At 27.6% G+C, this 18,943-nt stretch overlaps 4 protein-coding genes across 9 annotated transcripts; 2 read left to right on the forward strand and 2 right to left on the reverse strand.

Annotated features, from left to right (window-relative positions):
- Positions 1–74: 74 nt before the first annotated feature.
- LOC126849723 (gustatory receptor 68a-like) lies at positions 75–3,570 on the reverse strand. Its single transcript, XM_050591853.1, has 6 exons — positions 3,245–3,570; positions 1,690–2,086; positions 1,318–1,521; positions 845–907; positions 633–722; positions 75–201 (listed from the first exon to the last, which is right to left on the reverse strand). The coding sequence occupies exons 1-6, from the start codon at positions 3,568–3,570 to the stop codon at positions 115–117; spliced, it is 1,167 nt and encodes a 388-aa protein (XP_050447810.1). The 3' UTR covers positions 75–114.
- Positions 3,571–8,082: 4,512 nt separating this feature from the next.
- On the forward strand, positions 8,083–9,897 carry LOC126849727 (60S acidic ribosomal protein P0-like). 2 transcript variants are annotated; one of them, XM_050591858.1, is made up of 4 exons: positions 8,083–8,211; positions 8,655–9,022; positions 9,115–9,459; positions 9,673–9,897. In XM_050591858.1, exons 2-4 carry the CDS (start codon positions 8,675–8,677, stop codon positions 9,817–9,819), a joined length of 840 nt encoding a protein of 279 aa, XP_050447815.1. In that variant the 5' UTR covers positions 8,083–8,211; positions 8,655–8,674; the 3' UTR covers positions 9,820–9,897. The 2 variants fall into 2 exon arrangements, with proteins under 2 accessions (XP_050447815.1, XP_050447814.1); XM_050591857.1 differs by having other exon boundaries at positions 8,119–8,211; positions 8,612–9,022.
- A 3,467-nt stretch (positions 9,898–13,364) lies between these two features.
- Positions 13,365–15,724, forward strand: LOC126849729 (uncharacterized). 5 transcript variants are annotated; one of them, XM_050591863.1, is made up of 3 exons: positions 13,365–13,504; positions 13,860–14,917; positions 15,020–15,724. In XM_050591863.1, exons 2-3 carry the CDS (start codon positions 14,256–14,258, stop codon positions 15,282–15,284), a joined length of 927 nt encoding a protein of 308 aa, XP_050447820.1. In that variant the 5' UTR covers positions 13,365–13,504; positions 13,860–14,255; the 3' UTR covers positions 15,285–15,724. The 5 variants fall into 5 exon arrangements, 4 of the variants coding, with proteins under 4 accessions (XP_050447820.1, XP_050447821.1, XP_050447819.1 ...); XM_050591864.1 differs by having other exon boundaries at positions 13,422–13,500; XR_007687445.1 differs by lacking the exons at positions 13,365–13,504; positions 15,020–15,724 and adding an exon at positions 13,526–13,684 and having other exon boundaries at positions 13,860–14,217; positions 14,351–14,541.
- On the reverse strand, positions 15,444–18,553 carry LOC126849726 (uncharacterized). The gene is given in 6 exon segments (XM_050591856.1): positions 15,444–16,223; positions 16,309–16,431; positions 16,537–16,608; positions 16,891–17,000; positions 17,002–17,054; positions 17,838–18,553. Coding segments are annotated over 6 exon segments (972 nt in total). The 5' UTR covers positions 18,052–18,553; the 3' UTR covers positions 15,444–15,823.
- Positions 18,554–18,943: the final 390 nt, after the last annotated feature.

The raw sequence follows: 18,943 nt of genomic DNA on the forward strand, positions 1-18,943 counted from the left end.
CTTTTTTATGACATGTAAGATATAATTTATATTTAATACAAACTTTTTATAATATAAAAATTGTAATAATTAATGCAATTAAGCGCTTGTAGAATTATTCTTACAAATATAATTTCACATAGTTATATTGTAATGTGCAAGTTTTGCTGAAGTATCCAATTGAATGACCATGACCAGATATGTTACTGTCGCTCCAGCAATCTATAAGAAAACTTTAACTCAAGATAAATCCTAACATTATTAATATAAAAAGTTAAATAAAATAAATTTGTAAATAATTGATTAGAAAAGCCAGTCCCAAAAATTTTAATCTTGATGTATATATATATATATATATATATATATATATATATATATATATACTATGGAACTTTTCAATATATTTTTTCCATATATATTAAAATTATATATCATATTAAGCTCTATAACTCTACTCTCCTAGCTCTCTCTAAAAGCGAGAAATTTCACACAATCTATATTAAAATCTTATTTTACACAGTCTTTTATTTGTTAATAACATTTTAATAAATAACTCAGGATACTCAGGATCATGATTTTTGCTAATATATATGTCAAGGTCAAAATTATTGAGGCTGGATCTTCTAATCGGTATATTATCATAAATTTCTTACGGAACATATAAGAGACATATTGATTTCATAGAATCCAAAGGCAGTAAATGTCAAATCCTCATGGATCAATTGAAGTGAGAAATGTATTACCTAAATAACAAAATTTAATATATATATATATATATATATATATATATATAATAAAGTTACAAAGTAACGAAGAGAGTATTTAATTTGTTGTTGATCAAATTTGTGCATAAAAGTGATCTTACTTCAGCCTGCAATGACTTATGTTCCAGAAAAACATCATGCAAAATTATTCCCATTTGCTTGAACTGTGTAAATACACAATAGGATTATATATATATGCATATACAGACACATACACATACACATAGTGTCCAGTAGTAATTCACCTCTCATGTGAAGATATAGTGGATTAATTAATTTAATAAGTATTAGGAAAGTCCTTTACTTTTATTATTTTCTGATTTTTGCAACCATGTACTAGAGGAGCTGTCTCTTCTCGTCACGTATACTCGTACAAATTTCTTAATTTTTGAAAATTAATTTTTCATTAATTTTGATGCAAAAATCACAAAACAATAGAGGACTTTTCTATTTGGTTTAACTTGTTCTATCTGCACACGCGATCGATGATACAATTATTACCGGACATCCTGTATGTATAAAATTATATTATATTATTTACATATATTTCTGCATTAATTATACAATACTCAACTTCGTTTCTAGATCGTTGACAAACATAGCTAATGTATAAAGATCGAAAAGCATAGCAGAGTATGAAAATCATATAAAAAATTAATCTTTCAGTATTGCCACTGTCTGCCTTTATGTTACAATATATATCATACAGAAAAAGGATTATAGCATTCAAGCATATAGCAGAAATTATCAAAAGTTGCAGACTAAAATTTGTATTTATCTGGAAATAAAAATATATTTATTCTCATGAGAATTACTGAAGATAAAAAAAAATTCCATTTATAATATAGTTTTCTTATGATATATTATACAATATATAATTATATACAATCTTTATTTATTATAGACTACAATATAATCACTAAAATACAGATAATTATGTAACTACCTTTGTCGCCAAAATATATAAGTTATGATGAATATGCTGAATCAAACGGAGTTTAGCGATTAAAGTGTAATTGCATTTATTACACATGTTCAAATTTGCTATAAAGTCGACATAAGAAATCCATAGATTCTCTCTCGAATGTTGTATCGCAATCTTGTTTAATTCGCGGAATCTTAAATATATATCATTGATATAATGGGTAAATAATCCATCCATAAATAGCAGGCAGACTATGGAATACCAAGATTGCAGAGAATAATATATTAATTGATATGAATTATATGCAATTATATCGTAAGCATATTTCATCATGACAAGTAATGCTACTATCATTATTGCAGCATCCTGCAGATATGCGAAGAAAATATCCTTTTCCGAGAATCTTGCGCCATACGACCTGAAATATAAAACAATACGTATAAAGACTACAACACATGTAAAGAAACTATACAATGAGAACCTATGATTTATATTTTTATATAGTATTTTTTATATAGTATTTTTTATATAGTATATATATTGCTATTTTTATATAATATTGCATCCGTAGACATATAATATAAATCGTAGACATATTATATAAATAAGATTTAACATTTATATAATTTTATTCTAGAAACTGTAAAATTGATACAGAAGTTATTCAACAAAAAGACATTTTTGAATATCTGTCTCTTGTTTCAATCAATGTCGAACGCTGCTCATCGCTGTTTTAAAGAAAAAGAAAAGGATACTCAAAACTGTGTGACTTTATCTAACAAATTTTCTGTCAACTAATTAACTTTATTTTACATATTAAATGCTTAGTCTATGGTATAAATAAGTATAGACGAATGCCACAAGTGCGAATGTGCGGAAATGTCATCTAGTTTTCAAGATATATTTAAATTTTAATTATCTGGTTAAATGAACAATTTTTAAGATTTCCAAGATTTTTAAGATTTATAAAATACAAAAATTAGAATTTAAAAATATTGCTGGAATATTTTATTACATCCTGAATATATATATATATATATATATATATATATATATATATATATTTATTTATTTAATTTTTATAAATAAATAATTATTATTAAATAAATATATATTTATTATAAATAATTATTTTAAATAATATATATAATATATATATATATATATATATATATATATATATACATATAATAAAATATATAATTATTCTAAATAATATAAATATTAAATATTTATTTATAATAAATATTTAATATTTATATTATTATAATTATAATAAATATTTGTATATAATTAATAAATAATTATTATAAAAAATATACATATATATATACACACACAACAAACACACACACACACACACACACACACACACAATATATTCTGCCTAATTGTAAATGGCTGCCCTGGCTTCACCTGTTAGCAATCTAGTACATTATGTAGAAGTTTGTGTGTAAAGCAATTCTTTACAATTATATATCTTTTTCATAACTGATGCGAGAACTTGACGCCTTTTTTATCTTTTTTAAAATTAACTTTACATATGACAAATTACTCAATAAAAAAAAATCCTTACTCAAACATAGAGTCTATGATAAACATCTCTTGACGAGGAAAAGCGAATTGTTTTGGACGAAATATAGATGTACCCATCGTTGTCAATACTAAGAGGACGTATAGAATGTACTCCAACGTTACCATGAACTTTTTGATAAGATGTTCTTCACAATATTTAGTACAAATATCGTGCCAAGATATCTGGCTTAACATGAAGAATAATATTATAAGTGTGAAACCGTATAATCTGCCCATATAACCCGACAAATTAATTCCCAAAAGACGCAAAATCTTTTCGAGAGATTGGCCTGTAGAAGTCGGAAGTTGCCACTTTTTTGGATCCATAGAATTTTCTAAAAATAATTTCTTTGACAATCTTTGAAAAGTCAAAAATATCACTTTATGATTAATATTCGCCGAATGTATAACATTGCAAAAATATATTCATCACAACTAATACTCGTATAACTATGAACGCATTAGAAATCACACTGATTCATATAAACGGCCTATGATTTTATCGTTACCTTTAATCAGTATTTTATTGATCGTCGAAGAAAAAAAAAACATCTACTGTTATATAAATAGCGTTCATGGAATATTTCCATTTACATAACACACAATAGTTTGTAATATAACTTAGGCAAAAATTATCTATATATAATATATATTAATCATACCTAGCCATCCATATATATTATCCTCTGTATATAAAATGTACAGTTACTTTATAATTATAATTACACTTTTAATATAATATATTCCGTATACTTTATAATTGCGCTGAAGATAATCCAAAAAAACGGACTAAAACATATGCTTTTTGTGATTGTATCTATCACTTAAGTTAAAATATAAATATATTATAATTTGATTATATAAATAAAACGCGCGCAAATTATCGCGTTGGATCTTGATTGCCTTCTGTCTTCTTCATATATGTTACAATTTCTAATTTTGTCGAAAATTTTTATCAAACATTGTTTTTAAACATTAATAATATTAGTAAAATTGTATCACAATAGTTTTTTTGAATTGTTTATATAAAAACCAGACATCGATCGCATTTATCGATAAACGCTTACAACTTTTTATATGACATTGTTTTCCAGTGCTTATATTGAAATAATTTTATCTAATCGAGAATAATGCGCGCGATAAGCTAGGGTTTTAGGGGGCTTATATATAATACAGTTTTTGAAACGAGGTGAAAATTACAAGTGAACAGTTTTGCTAGATTTCGACATATAAAATTATAGATTAGTGAATTTCTTCACTTTTATAATTTTTATTTTGTTTCAAAAACCGTAAAAGGCTTCCAGTGTGCAATCTAATTAAATAGATATAAAAAACAAAATATTTAAAAAATAATAAGGAACCAAAAAGTAACGATAAAAATAGCGACTAATTTCTTACTGCAAAAATGTAACAACATACATTTTACTGTTACCGTTGTAGACCAAAAAAAAAATAATGATCGTTACCGAAAAAAAGTAACTGTTACTGGTAACAGCATTACAAATAAAATGTTATTTCTCAACCCTGCATATATATATATATATATATATATATATATATATATATATATATATATATATACAAAGTGTCCGGAATCAATCGCATTACCTTAAGGGTAAACGGCTTACGCATCACACGTCATGTGCAAGTAGAGCATATAGAAGTCCTGTGTCAATTTTTTTTTTGTTTAACTCTTAATAAAAGAATTATTATTGAATAAAATCTGGCTAATTATCGCTGATCTTTAGCCGAGCGTACGTCAGTGAGCCGCGTTATAACAGTTGAGCGCTCTCGCACATTACTAGGCGCGTGATTCACCGACGTGCGCCCGGCTAAAGATCGGCGACGATAGACTAGACTTCATTCAATGATAACTCTTTTATTAAGCGTTATAAAAAAAATGGTACAGGACTTTTCTCGTCAATTTTATCTGCTCTAGCTGCACACGACGGGTAATGCGATTGACTCCGGACACTCTATATATACAAATGCATGTTAAATATTTGTACATAGTGCGGTCCTAAAGTTTTAGGACTAACAATAAGGCAATAAAAAATTTTGGATTAATTTATTTAATATTTTATTCACTCAAAATACAATCCATCTGACTCAATGCACTACTTGGCGCGGGTTTCCAACTTTTGCATGGCGCTGGAGTAGTCCTCCGAAAGATAAGAATATGTAACAGTTGAACTCTCACGCAAACTGCCAGGCGTGCAGTTCACCGATGTGCATCTGGTTAAAGATTGGTGATGATTGACCAGACTTTATTCAATAATAATTCTTTTATTAAGCGTTATAGGACAAAATGGTAAAGGACTTTTATTCTGTTCAGTTTTCTTTTGTTCTACCCGCTCACGAGCGTTGGCACAATCTTTGCAAGACACTCTATATAGAATCTAAACATAATCGTAATCTGTTTAAACTTTTTTTCCGTGCATTGCAGGCCGCTTTAAACAATATTTTCAATCGACGAATTTTCTTCTCCGAATCTTGATCTTTTTTCACAAGCTTCTTGTGCTGCGATTGCAAATCACAGCGTCTTTTATATATTATTGCATTCTGCTTTTCTATCTGCAGATCCTTTGTCTTTTTCTCCAATCTAGAGAATACGTTAAATAAAACATACGTTAAATAAAATGTTAGTCATACGGAAGCATATATCTTCGAAACCGCGCTTCACGTGATGTAGAAGTTGCGTCGATTAGATGTAGATCTATAATAGATTAGTAAAGCTTAGAGTTCCTTTAACAGAGTCTGACCAACTCGGCAGTTTTGGCAAAATTCTGCGAGAGAAAAAGATATATATGGCATCTTACTTTAAAGAACGTATGCGCATAACAGTGCTGCGTATGAAAAGTGTCCGAGTTGTGATCCGGCTAAGTAATTTTAAAGAACAATTGTGCAGAATAGATGAGTATACTGTGCCTTTTTATAATAATTTCTGCAAAAATTATTCAAAATATTTCTTAGATATAGGAAATACAAATATTATCATTTTTCATGTCTAAATTCAGTGATGTTTTTGCTGATTATATTTTAAATTGTCATTATTTGTATTCCAAAATTCTCAAAAAATTTGTTGTTTTACGATTATATATTTATCAGAGAAAAAGTACTATACTTAGTAAATGTAGATATATAATAGTGGTTATTCATAATATCTTTTCTAATGTACCTCAATATTATATGTCTTGCTTTTTCTAATAATTTATATTTATGGAACCAACAATTGTTTTGTTTGTTATATTTTATATTTTTATATTGTTATATAATTTATTATATATTTGCGATGTTTTTTTATAAGTGTCTTAATATATTTTTGTTCTTTCTTTTTCTGTTTCTTTTTATTTCTTTACTCAAACTATTGACTCTTTTTATCTTTTTTGGGAAGAACAAATTTTTATGTATAAATTGCTTTTATTACGTCTATTTTCAATTTTTATTGTTATAATTTACTGTTGTTGCTATTTTTATAATTCAAATATCAGCAGGAATTGCCAAAAAATGGCGACTCAATCAAAAGTTGCTATCATATTGGATACGTTCCGTTTCACGTATTGAGCGCATAGATCGCCTGAAAATCTATAGTTTACATATATTATAGATTTCCAAATGATCTATGCGCTCTATGCAAAGGAAACGGAACGCAACCAATCCCAGACTCTATTAAAGGGGGGAAGGGGGAATCTAATAAAACTTTAAGCCGTAAAGAAATTATCAATAACAATTGATTATTTTCCTCACATTTATGATTGTGATTGTAATTAATCAATTTCGTATGACTTGAGGCTTACTATACTTATTGTAATAATATAATAATATAGGGTTTTTTTTCTCTCTTTGTTTTGTGTGTGTCTTTTTAGCACATTTTATTACATGTAAAATAAATTAATTTAATAAAAAATTATATATAAAAACAAGTTAATAATAATATTATATATATATATATATATATATATATATAATATTATTATTAATATTATTATATATTATTATATTTGTCATATATATATATATATATATATATATATATATATATATATATATATGACAAATATATAAAAGAAAAATATTAAATAATATATAAAATATAATATAAATATTAAAATTAATAATGATTTATGTCACATGACATAATAGATAGCAAAAAATTAGAATATTTATATATTTACATATTATTACAGTCGTACGTTATAATATAGAATTCTACATATTATTATACACGCATATATATGTAATTTAAAAACTTAAAATTTAAAGAAATATTTAAAGAATTTAACTGCTTTGCTCTAATTGATCAATCCGCAACCAAGCCGTAACCCGTAGTGTAATACGGCCTTAAGGCAATTTTCTCCTTCATCATTCTTCATATTGATCTTCATTACTTATTTTGCTGAGGTAAGTTCGAGCAGACGTATTATTTCTGCAATATATTGTAAAATTTATATGTATTTTAAATTACTTATCTTACAGTCATTAGAGATACTACATATATATGTATCATTTTATATAAAAATAACAAAAAATATATATTAAATGTTTAAGTAGTTATATATCAATTGCGAGGTTAACAAAACCATGTAGTTTTGGATAATTAAAAATTTGTTTGATTCTTATTATTTATTGAATTTTAAGAGATTTTAAGCCATTCCCCATATCATTTATTTAAATGTATATTAAAGTGATGACAAAAAAAAAGGGCTACTGAAAGTACAAGGGGCACACAGTGAACCCCTCTGTGGATCCCTCGTATTTTATGCACGATTTTATTATAATCTGAATTTATGAAAATATTAATAATATCATTAATTTTTGTTGCTTTTTTAATATATCAATATAATTTCAAGTTTTATTTTTTACGTGATTTTCAGTCCTTAAATTCCCGCAAGGTATCCCTACGCACGTTTCATGATGGGTAGGGAGGACAAAGCAACATGGAAGTCAAATTATTTCACTAAACTTGTTGTAAGTATTTTTTTTCTTGCATTTATGTGTATGCTATGTAAATTATATGAATGTAGACAAAATAGATTATTTTCAAGGATGCCAAGAATAAGAAATGTATTAATTTCTAATTGCTAATTTCATGGAATTTACAAACTTAACATAATTTATGATATTGATTTTTGTTATATATAAATATATTATTATGTTTCAATTACTTTTGAATTAATGATGAAAACGTTATGCGTCTGAAGATTTTGGTTCACATATTAGAGCTAGAAATAGCTGAAAGCTACTACTGCGTCAAGATCATGCTTGAAATATTATATGAAGAGAGTGAATATATATAATAAACTAATACAACATATATACATATATGTGCACAAAATATAATTTTTTTTTTTTTTTATAAATATATCAGCAACTATTGGATGATTATCCTAAATGCTTTATTGTGGTTGCAGACAATGTCGGTTCAAAACAAATGCAACAAATTCGTATGTCATTACGTGGAAACGCAGCAGTTCTTATGGGAAAAAATACCATGATGAGAAAAGCAATTCGTGGTCATATAGAACATAATGCTGCATTGGATAAGTTATTACCTCATATTCGTGGCAATGTTGGATTTGTTTTCACACGAGGGGACTTAATCGAAGTAAGAGACAAATTGTTGGAAAATAAAGTACGCGCTCCTGCCAGAGCGGGAGCTATTGCACCTTTAAGCGTCATTATTCCAGCTCAAAACACAGGACTCGGTCCTGAGAAGACCTCTTTCTTCCAAGCATTGAGTATACCGACTAAAATTTCCAAGGGTACTATTGAAATTATAGTAAGTATGTGTTAAATAATTTTTTAGTTTTAATTTTCTGATTTATTATTTTATGAGCTTCATTAATGTAACAATGTAATATAAAATTTCAGAATGATGTACATATTCTCAAACCTGGTGACAAAGTGGGAGCTTCTGAAGCTACTCTGTTGAATATGTTGAACATTTCTCCATTTTCTTATGGATTAATAATTGAACAGGTTTATGATTCGGATACTATTTTTGCACCTGAAATTTTAGACATCAAGCCTGAAGATCTTCGTGAAAAATTCATGGCTGGAGTTGCAAACTTGGCTTCAGTTTGTTTGTCAATTGGTTATCCTACAGTCGCCAGTGCATCGCATAGTATTGCAAATGGATTCAAAAATTTGTTGGCTATTGCTGCTGTCACTGACGTCGAATTCGCGGAAGCTGCTACTATCAAGAAATACATCAAGGTACGATTTCATATATATTACATTATATCTTATATTTTTCTATTTTTCAAACATGAATAAAATAATGAAGATGTTATATCTGATGTTATATCTGAAGATCTTGGTTTGCATATCAGAGCTAGACATAGCTAAATAAATCTACTGATGTATCAAGGTCCTCATCTACACTACTAGTTGCATTTATTAAACGGACTTTTAATTGCTTATTTATAGGATCCAAGTAAGTTTGCTGCTGCTGCTACTGCTGTAGCGGCTTCGGCAACTGCAGCTGTCGACGCTACTGCTGCAGAGAAAAAAGAAGAAAAGAAGGAAGAATCCGAGTCTGAGGACGATGATATGGGCTTCGGTTTATTTGATTAAGATACACATAATCATATGTGTACAATTAAATAACTCGAAACATACATTTCTGATTGAATAAAATTTTAATAATTTAAAGTTTAAAGTTTTATTCTTTATTATCATTAATACATTATTGACATCTAATCTTAATATAAAATTTTCATTACAATAGATACCTGAATTTATTTTCACAATTGCTATTCTTTTTTTTTGTGACTATACTATTTATGATTATATATGAATATACAATCATACAATAAAAAATGAAAGAAAATATATTTATAATATATATTTATATTTTTTATACATATTAATGTATTAACTTTACAGCAGTAAAATCAAAATTTTCGTTATACATGTTTTATCAGAAAAAAAGCAATATTATTTTGTTAAATTGTTGCCCTATACTTATATTGTTTCCTTTATCGGTTATACTACGCTCTATAAAGTAAAATCTAGTGTGAATAATATATTTAGAAGCGATAGCTCTTATTAGATGAATTGCATGATTTTGTAATGGAATGTGAGCACAAGAATGCTATTCCAAAATACATTATTTTTAATAAAACGATACTTGATATAAGACATAAAAGAAAAGCTGCAGTTATTTATTTTAATAAAGGATTGCTGCCACTTTCATGTAAAGCAAAATGAATAACAGGTTCTGTTATTTTACAAATATCAATTATCATGCGAAGAGAGAGTCAATATCCACGATGAACTTTAAATTGCCGAATTGTTGCATTGTTGTTGCAACTTTTCTAAGCTTTTAAGACCTATTCATATGGCGTTTACGCATATGAGTTAATCAACTTGGATCAGTTAATCACTATATTTTACTATGGATTCAAGTCTTTTATAGGCAGAAATAATAAAATGGCGGCATTAATCGCTCTCAGAGCGATCAAACCTGCTGTATTCAAAAACACCAATATAGTAAAAACAATGTTTCGTTTTGAACATTATATTTAAATTTATGTACGCGTAAAGATTGTAGCTTGCAACGCTGACAATGAATTTTGGAAAGCTTGAGCCATTCCAGTATTTTTTGTCCGATAACTTTTCGATCCCATACAGCAGCGGTGCTACGTCCATTTTATAGCCGCTCAACTTTCGATGATATGGTAAACCACCGTTTAGTGTGCGTCCGTGCTCGCATATGTCCGTATAATATTGTGGATCACTGATGCCAGAATGCCCACGCTAGCAACACGTAACCGTAATATGTCATCCCCTCCATTATGATTGCGTGTTGCTAGCGTGGGCATTCTAGCATCAGTGTTGTAGATCACTAATATCACTAAAGCAAACTCGATAAAACAATTCTAAAAAAAAAAATAATTTTTCTAAGATAATTCTTCTAAGATTACATAAAATATAACTTATTTTGTATATTTTCATTATTTTTGTTAAGTGTATTACGTACAATAAAATGTAAAGTTTTCCTTCTATGTAATGCATAATATATAACATAGATCTAACGTATAACGTATATCTGCATTAAAAATTATTTTTTTTTTTATATTATCTTTACAATAAAATTATTATAAACGTAAGATACAATACAAATATGTAACATATAAGCGAGTATAACGATTAAATTGATTTAGTTCCAATGACAAATATGTAACATAAGTATTATAAGGACTGTAAGTAAATTGATCTACTTCCAATTTCTATGAATCTACTACAAAGTGATTAAATAGTAAAAGCTTGGTTTCTCAAGCCATAAATCAGTTTGGAATTTATCGAAATTTTTTTTTTAATTTATTGTATGCTTATATGTATTTGAAAAATGCGATTATTTTAAAAATTCGTTATATTAGAATAATGTTTTATAAAAAAATATAAATAAATCAGAAAATTTTTTCTTGACAATGTTTCGGTTTTATTTTCTATTTTTTATATATACGTTTAAATATAGAGATTTAAATAGAAATATTTAAGCTTTTATTATTTTTTACAATTTTTATGAATGTAATTTTTCAAACAATATCTATTCGCCGTTTCTACATTAGTACTATACAGTAGTAATATACAGTGCGTGGCAAAAGTTCCGGAACGACTAATTATTTAAAAAAGAATAATTTATTTAAAAAATGTTTGAAACAAAGTTGTAGGAGGAAGACACTTTTGATTGTCTTTAATTCTGGGGATAAAATTTAGAATATTCCAAGGTCAACTTGACCTTTTCAAAACACTATAATAAAGAATTTTTCATAAAATATTTTTCTAAGTTATTTTTTATACTTTAATCTGACATATTTTGATACAAAAATATAATATAATATTTTATAAAATATTTAATTTTCGATAATCTTTTGCCATATAATACTTTTATATATATATGTTTTATATATATATATATATATATATATATATATATATATATATATATATATTGTATATAGAATAATATATAATGAGACAAATCAATTGATATTTTTTTTATGGAAAAGACTTAAAAAGATGAACAGTTTTACATCTCAAACTTTTTTTAGGATTTTTTAAATAAGAGTAACAATTTTTTGAAATTGGCTTTTTCGAACTTTGACTGTAAATAACTCTCAAATGGATCAAACATTATTAACCTCCGGTTTGTGCCAAAAAAATTTTTTTATGCTTTTTCAAATAATAATATATAATATGGGACGGATCTTATTTGAAATTTTTGAGTTAGGATCCCTCTAGGACATTTTGAGAAGACAATTCTCCCAATCCCCTTAAAAGAGTAGACCCTCGAAATGATTGAACACGTATTTCGCAATTTTTCTTAATTTTAAACCGTTTCCAAAACATAGGCGGTTGAGATTTTGTAGACTTTGTATATTAATGTATTATATCGAATCAATGGCTAAAATTTTTGATATATATTTCGACGCACCGAAATAATTTACGTTACAAATGCTCATATATATGCGCACTAAAGTCTGAAGAAATTTTTCGTATTTATGTTTGAAAAATCAGATGAATTTGATTTACCGCCAATCAATATATGTACATTCGGAGTGCGTATCATTTTTAACGATTTCGCGAGATCATAAACATTTATATATGTACATAAATAGAAAATAAGTGAATAGCGATAATCAATGATATCCACTAATATTTCTGCCACAGAAAATTGTTTTTTATTTATAAAGTAAATGATTTAAAATACGATACGTATTTTTTTCAATATTACATGTAAATCAATTTTTATATATGTATACTGCGCAGTATGACATTTTAGAGAAAAATATTCTAATTTACTATTTTATAGTTTATTATAAAATTACCAATAAATAAAGGTAAATTGAGAATAAAAAGTGTATTCAAGTTTTATTAGTGTTTATTATGGTTGCCTTATCGCTCGCTTTTTGTGATCTACCGCTTAAATTGAACAATGAACGGGGTATCGGTAAACGTGGTACAGTGTAAATGTAAAGCGTAAAGTTAGCACCGGACTATAAGCGTATTCGTTTATAATTCGTGAATAATGTAGATGGAGATTCGTCAAAATTGACCAATCAGATTTCTTTATATCGTTCACGAATCACGAATTATTACGATTCACAAATTATGAATACACGCATAATCTAGCGCTAACTTAACGCGTAATCTGCATACTGACTACTGCGTAAAGCGGGGAGCACACACTTTTCCATAACGCATAACGCATAATGCTTAGCACATAGCATAACATGCAGCAACGCACACGTATGTATGTACGATACATAAGAATTTTATATTCAAGATGGCGAAGTTCGTTTTTTAACTTAAAAGTGTGAAAATCTTTGGCAAAATATTGTGAAAGTAAAAAGTTGTGAAATATTCGAGAAGTAGATACAATTGACCGATCCTTTATAAGTTGTATATCTGAATTTATAAATAAAATATTAATGTAATTAATAACATAATTCCTATAAATGTAGACGTTAAAAACGTAACGAATATTTAAAGAATATTATAATTTATATGTAGCTGTAAAAAAAGATAAAATAATGTGATATGAATATGTAAGTAATTAAGTATATGCAAGAATTTGGAAATTATGTTTCTTTTTAATATTTTTTTAGGCGATGTCTGATTATATACCTAGATACAAGGCATCTGTTTCCATAAATATGAATGAAAATGATCTTATTTTGTTCGTTTTGCAATTGTGCCTATTGGCGTTATTAAAGAAAAGAAAACGAACAAAAAGATGGCTAAATTGGAGATGATGGGTTAGACTCATTAACGTTGTATATATGGGGATTATGAACATCTCTTTCAAAAGATAAAGTATAATGATCCAAGTATATTTTGTCGATATACAAGGATGAGAGAGGAAACTTTTAAGCTTCTGCTACAAATGACAAGACCATTTTTGACCAAATCAACCAAATCATCGAGCATTTAGTCCAGAGCAGCGTATTTGATCATAACTCTAAGGTAGTTACTTATTTTCTTATGAGCTGTTTAATTGAAGAATGAAACATATGTGTAAAACAATATCATTTTCCAAATGTTTTATTGATATGCAGTATTTTTGCATATCAATATTTCTATCAATTATTTTGTATAGGTTTTTAGCAACCGGAGATCAAATACTATCTATTGCATTAGCGTTTAGATGTGGAGAGTCAACTGTTCGAAAAATTATCCAAGAAACTTGTCGAGTTCTAGCCCAAGTATTGCAGCCAATTTACCTTTGTTTGCTAACAGAAGAAAAATGGAATAATATTTGTACTGGTTTTCTGGAAAGCTGGAATTTCTCCAATTGCGCTGGATCTTTTGACGGAAAACATATAGAAATACAAGCTCCGCCAAATTCCGGGAGTTTATTTTTTAACTACAAAAAGACATTCAGTATTGTGCTAATGGCTGCATGTGATCATAAATATATGTTCACACTAGTTGACATTGGTTCATATGGTGGCAATAGTGACGGTGGTATTTTTACTTCTTTTGACATTTATTCAGCATTGGAAAATGAATTACCGAATCTTCCCAAAGGGACTGTAAATCTTCCTGGAAGTAACATTACAATGCCTTGTTTTTTTCTTGGAGACAGTGGTTTCCCGATCAGTACTTTGATGCGATCTTACTCCGGAAAAATACTTAATGAAAGAAAAAAAATATTTAATTATAGGTAAGCAATTTGCGCAATTATTATTTTTATTACAATGTACTATTATTAAAATATATCTTAATCTTATTAATTTTTATTTTTAAGTTTTATTAATTTTTGCAGATTATCTAAAGCAAGGTATTATAGAAAATACTTTGGTATTTTATCTTCACGATGGAGAATTTATCGAAAGCCCATTAATATGCATCCGAAATATATAGACATGATTGTCATGGCGACTGTATGTCTACATAATTTTATAAAATGTGAGGAAGATCTTGTGGAAGCGAAGAACAGAATATACTGTCCTCCACATTTTATAGATTCAGAGAACTCTGAAGGTAACATCATCCCCGGGGAATGGCGACATATACTGAAAATGTACTGAGAGATATATCTCCCACTTCAAAGCATCATGCAATTACAATTGCATACAAACAACGAGACAAACTGGCTGATTATTTTCTAACACAACCTGGCGAAGTTCCGTGGCAGTATGATTATGTAAGAAGAGGACAACATCGTGATGATTCATAATAAAATACTATTGAAAATTAAATATATATATTTATGTAAACATATGCTTATGTTATAATAAAACGATTTATTACATTGCATAAAAAAAAATAAATATAACATTTTGTGTCACTCGTTACATATTGCATAAAAGAAATAAACATAACATGTATTATCACATTATTAATTATCACATATATTGCATTAAAAATTAATATATCTTATCAGTAATAATTGCATGTTACATAAAAATAAAAAAAAACGTATCATTAATTATCACATGTTACATAAAAAAATAACTTAACATTATCACTATTTATCACATGTTGCATTATAAAAATTAACTTAAATTTGACGTACCATAATTATCACATGTTGCATTAAAATATTTAACTTATATATCACTAATAATTATATATCATATAAAAAAAGTAGAATGTCATATAAGATATAACAATTAAATATCAAATAAAATACGCAACATTTCTTTTTTTTGTCTGCCTTTGTATATTGGGGCATATTGATAAATAATGAAAGTATTAATTGACAAAATGCCATATCTTCTTCCATTTCCGGCTTTAGAGATGATGGCAATAAAAAAACTGGAATACATCTGTCCTCTATAAATAATAATAATAAAGAAATAACTTTACCAATGGTATTTTCTAGAACATCTGCGTGGGATTTTCTTTTTGACTTTATCCGTTTTCCAATTAAATCTTTGTCCCGCGTATATCCAGAGACACTTACTGCAGATGTAGAAGAGCTGCCAGATACATTTAAGTGCAAATCCGAACTTAAAGAGTCATTACTAAAAACAAAGAAATTTTAACATTATTCTATGTATGCCTCTGTATGTATATATGAATTTAAAAAACATGACAACTTTTACTGACCCTATATGCTGCGCGCTGTCACTTGTTAAATCTACGATGCTTTTTGTTAATGGTAGTTTATTTAAAGTAGCCACATTTAGAGAAGATGAAATATTTTCTTTTTCATCGTGTGAGCCAAAATTTCTGAAACAAAATAACAAAAGTTTTATTACTTACTAGGTTTTATTACGTACAAATATAAGATTTCTACTTTATATGAAAATTGATCATTAATTTACGTGTACATACTTTTGTAGATTGGAAGATCCTATTAACGGAGATACACTTTTGTTTTGCATGTTGTATATGTTGGTCATCGTTCTGGAAAAGAAAGAAATAAATAGTTTTAAAGATATAATATAAAAAATGAATAAAAATATACTTGCAAATATCCTGTAATGTATTAAATTGTTCGAAAAATTCGTTTGAAGTTCGAGAATTTAAAACAAATTTTAACAACCTAATATTATATTAATAAAATATCTTAGAACATCAATTATTTGTTTCTGTTTTATCAATTTCATTATTTTTCTGAAAGCAGAAATGCGCTTTATTAGCCAATCTAATTTCTATATTATATAGATAATAACATATTAATCTTACTTTCTCCTTTTAACAAATCGTTCTAGGAATTGCATATTGTCAAAAAATTCAAATGTTTTTCTTTTTGATGCTCCACTTCCGGTGGTTGTTTTTTCTTGTTGTTGTTTTTTTTTCACGTGAATAGCGTTCCCTCAGTCGCATCCATCTACATTGACAATCTTCCACTTGCAATAAAAATAACATTAGCTTAAAACATTCAATAATAAACAATTTAATAATAAAAAAAATTTATTTTATAGATTTTAACCCTAACAATACACTATGTCTGGAGGACATCCAAAAGATGTTTTAACATGTCCTCCGAATATCCTCCGGATGTCCTCTAGACAGGTGTGTTGTTAGGGAATTATTCGAAAGTATGATGAAATATAACTAATGAAATATAACAATCAATCCCAAATTTATTCATTATGATGAATTGAACTTATTTGTAAGAAATTTAATTTTATCAACATTTAATTAAATGTACTAAGCTTGCTTTTCAGTAAGAGACACAAACGACATATCAGAGACACACAATGTTTAATATAGTTGCTTTCTAACAATGATGCAAATATAAAAAGCTAGAAAGCTAAGTATATTTGTGTCATGTTATATTGTTGTAGGAAAGCACTAAATCAAATATTAGATCTATTCTCTTTAGCTGAACTACTTGCACGTTCATCCTTTCTCTTTTTCTCTTCAATATGAAAAAAAAAGAGGAAAGAAAAACTATGCAAATAGTTTAGCTAAAAAGAAAAGATCTATAATGTCACTTTATATTATTTATCTCTTGCTGGAAAGCAACTCAAATTAATTGAATTTTCAGATTATTAACATAATATTAATTTAATAATGAACTCATTTTAATTAGCACAATTTTATTATTAGTAATTTTTCTTACTGAAAATACGTTCAAATAATAACTGAATGTATAATTTAAATGTAGAAAAGCATTATGTACGTACCTGTCATACCCATGACACTTGCTATTTCTACCCAAGCATTCTGTTTTTTGAGGCTATCTTTAAAATCAGTCAACTCCTTATTATATAAATAAGGATGGTCACGAACTAAAGAGATCAGCAAAGCATCTCCGCTCATTTTATTTTTGCTCCCATAATCAAAATCTTCGTCCTCGTCTTGATATGACGAAGCATAATAATATGAATCATGATCCATTTTCCTATCAACATTAAATACAGATATGATTTAATAACAAAAAAAAATAATTTTATGATAGTTAAAGAATTTTATCTAATATTAATAAAAAACATTTAAACATACCTTCATAGAATATTCCGAAAAGGATAGAAAGGTTGGAAACGTAGTTTGTTGTATGTAGTACGCATCACGCAACACGTCTCTTCGCACAATCCATAACCATAAAAATTCATTCTTAAGCGGGGAGCACACACTTTTGCATAAACGCATAATAATAAACATAAGAAAATTGATTGGTTCATTTTCTTATGCATACATTTGTGGACCAATCAATTTCTTTATGTTTATGGTTATGCGCTTATGCAAAAGTGTGTGCTTCCCGCTTTACGTATTTTTCGACCCCTTATGCATTATGTTTTATGCACAATGCAAGCTCCTCGGAACGAAGAGTGGGGATAAAAATAAGAGATTCTGATTGGCTCATTTCCTTATGCATTATGCGTTATGCGTTATGCAAAAGTGTGTGCTCCCCACTTAGCACGTACGAACTAGTTCATTCCGAACACTTGAAGGGAACAATCGACGACAATGATAAGTACAGCACAGATTATTTATTACTTAAGGCCATTGCACGTTAAAAAATTTTAGTCGTAATCATAATGCCGTAAGAAAATTGACCAATCACAATCAAACATTCTAAAACATAATAAGAATGTTTGAACTGTGATTGGTTGATTTAAGCGGGGAGCACACACTTTTGCATAAGCGCATAACCATATACATAAAGAAATTGATTGGTCCACAAATGTATGCATAAGAAAATGAACCAATCAATTTCCTTATGCTTATTGTTATGCGCTTATGCAAAAGTGTGTGCTCCCCGCTTTACTTACGGATTTACGATTATGAC

This window comes from Cataglyphis hispanica, chromosome 5 (genome assembly GCF_021464435.1).
Source record: "Cataglyphis hispanica isolate Lineage 1 chromosome 5, ULB_Chis1_1.0, whole genome shotgun sequence".
NCBI lineage: Eukaryota > Metazoa > Arthropoda > Insecta > Hymenoptera > Formicidae > Cataglyphis > Cataglyphis hispanica.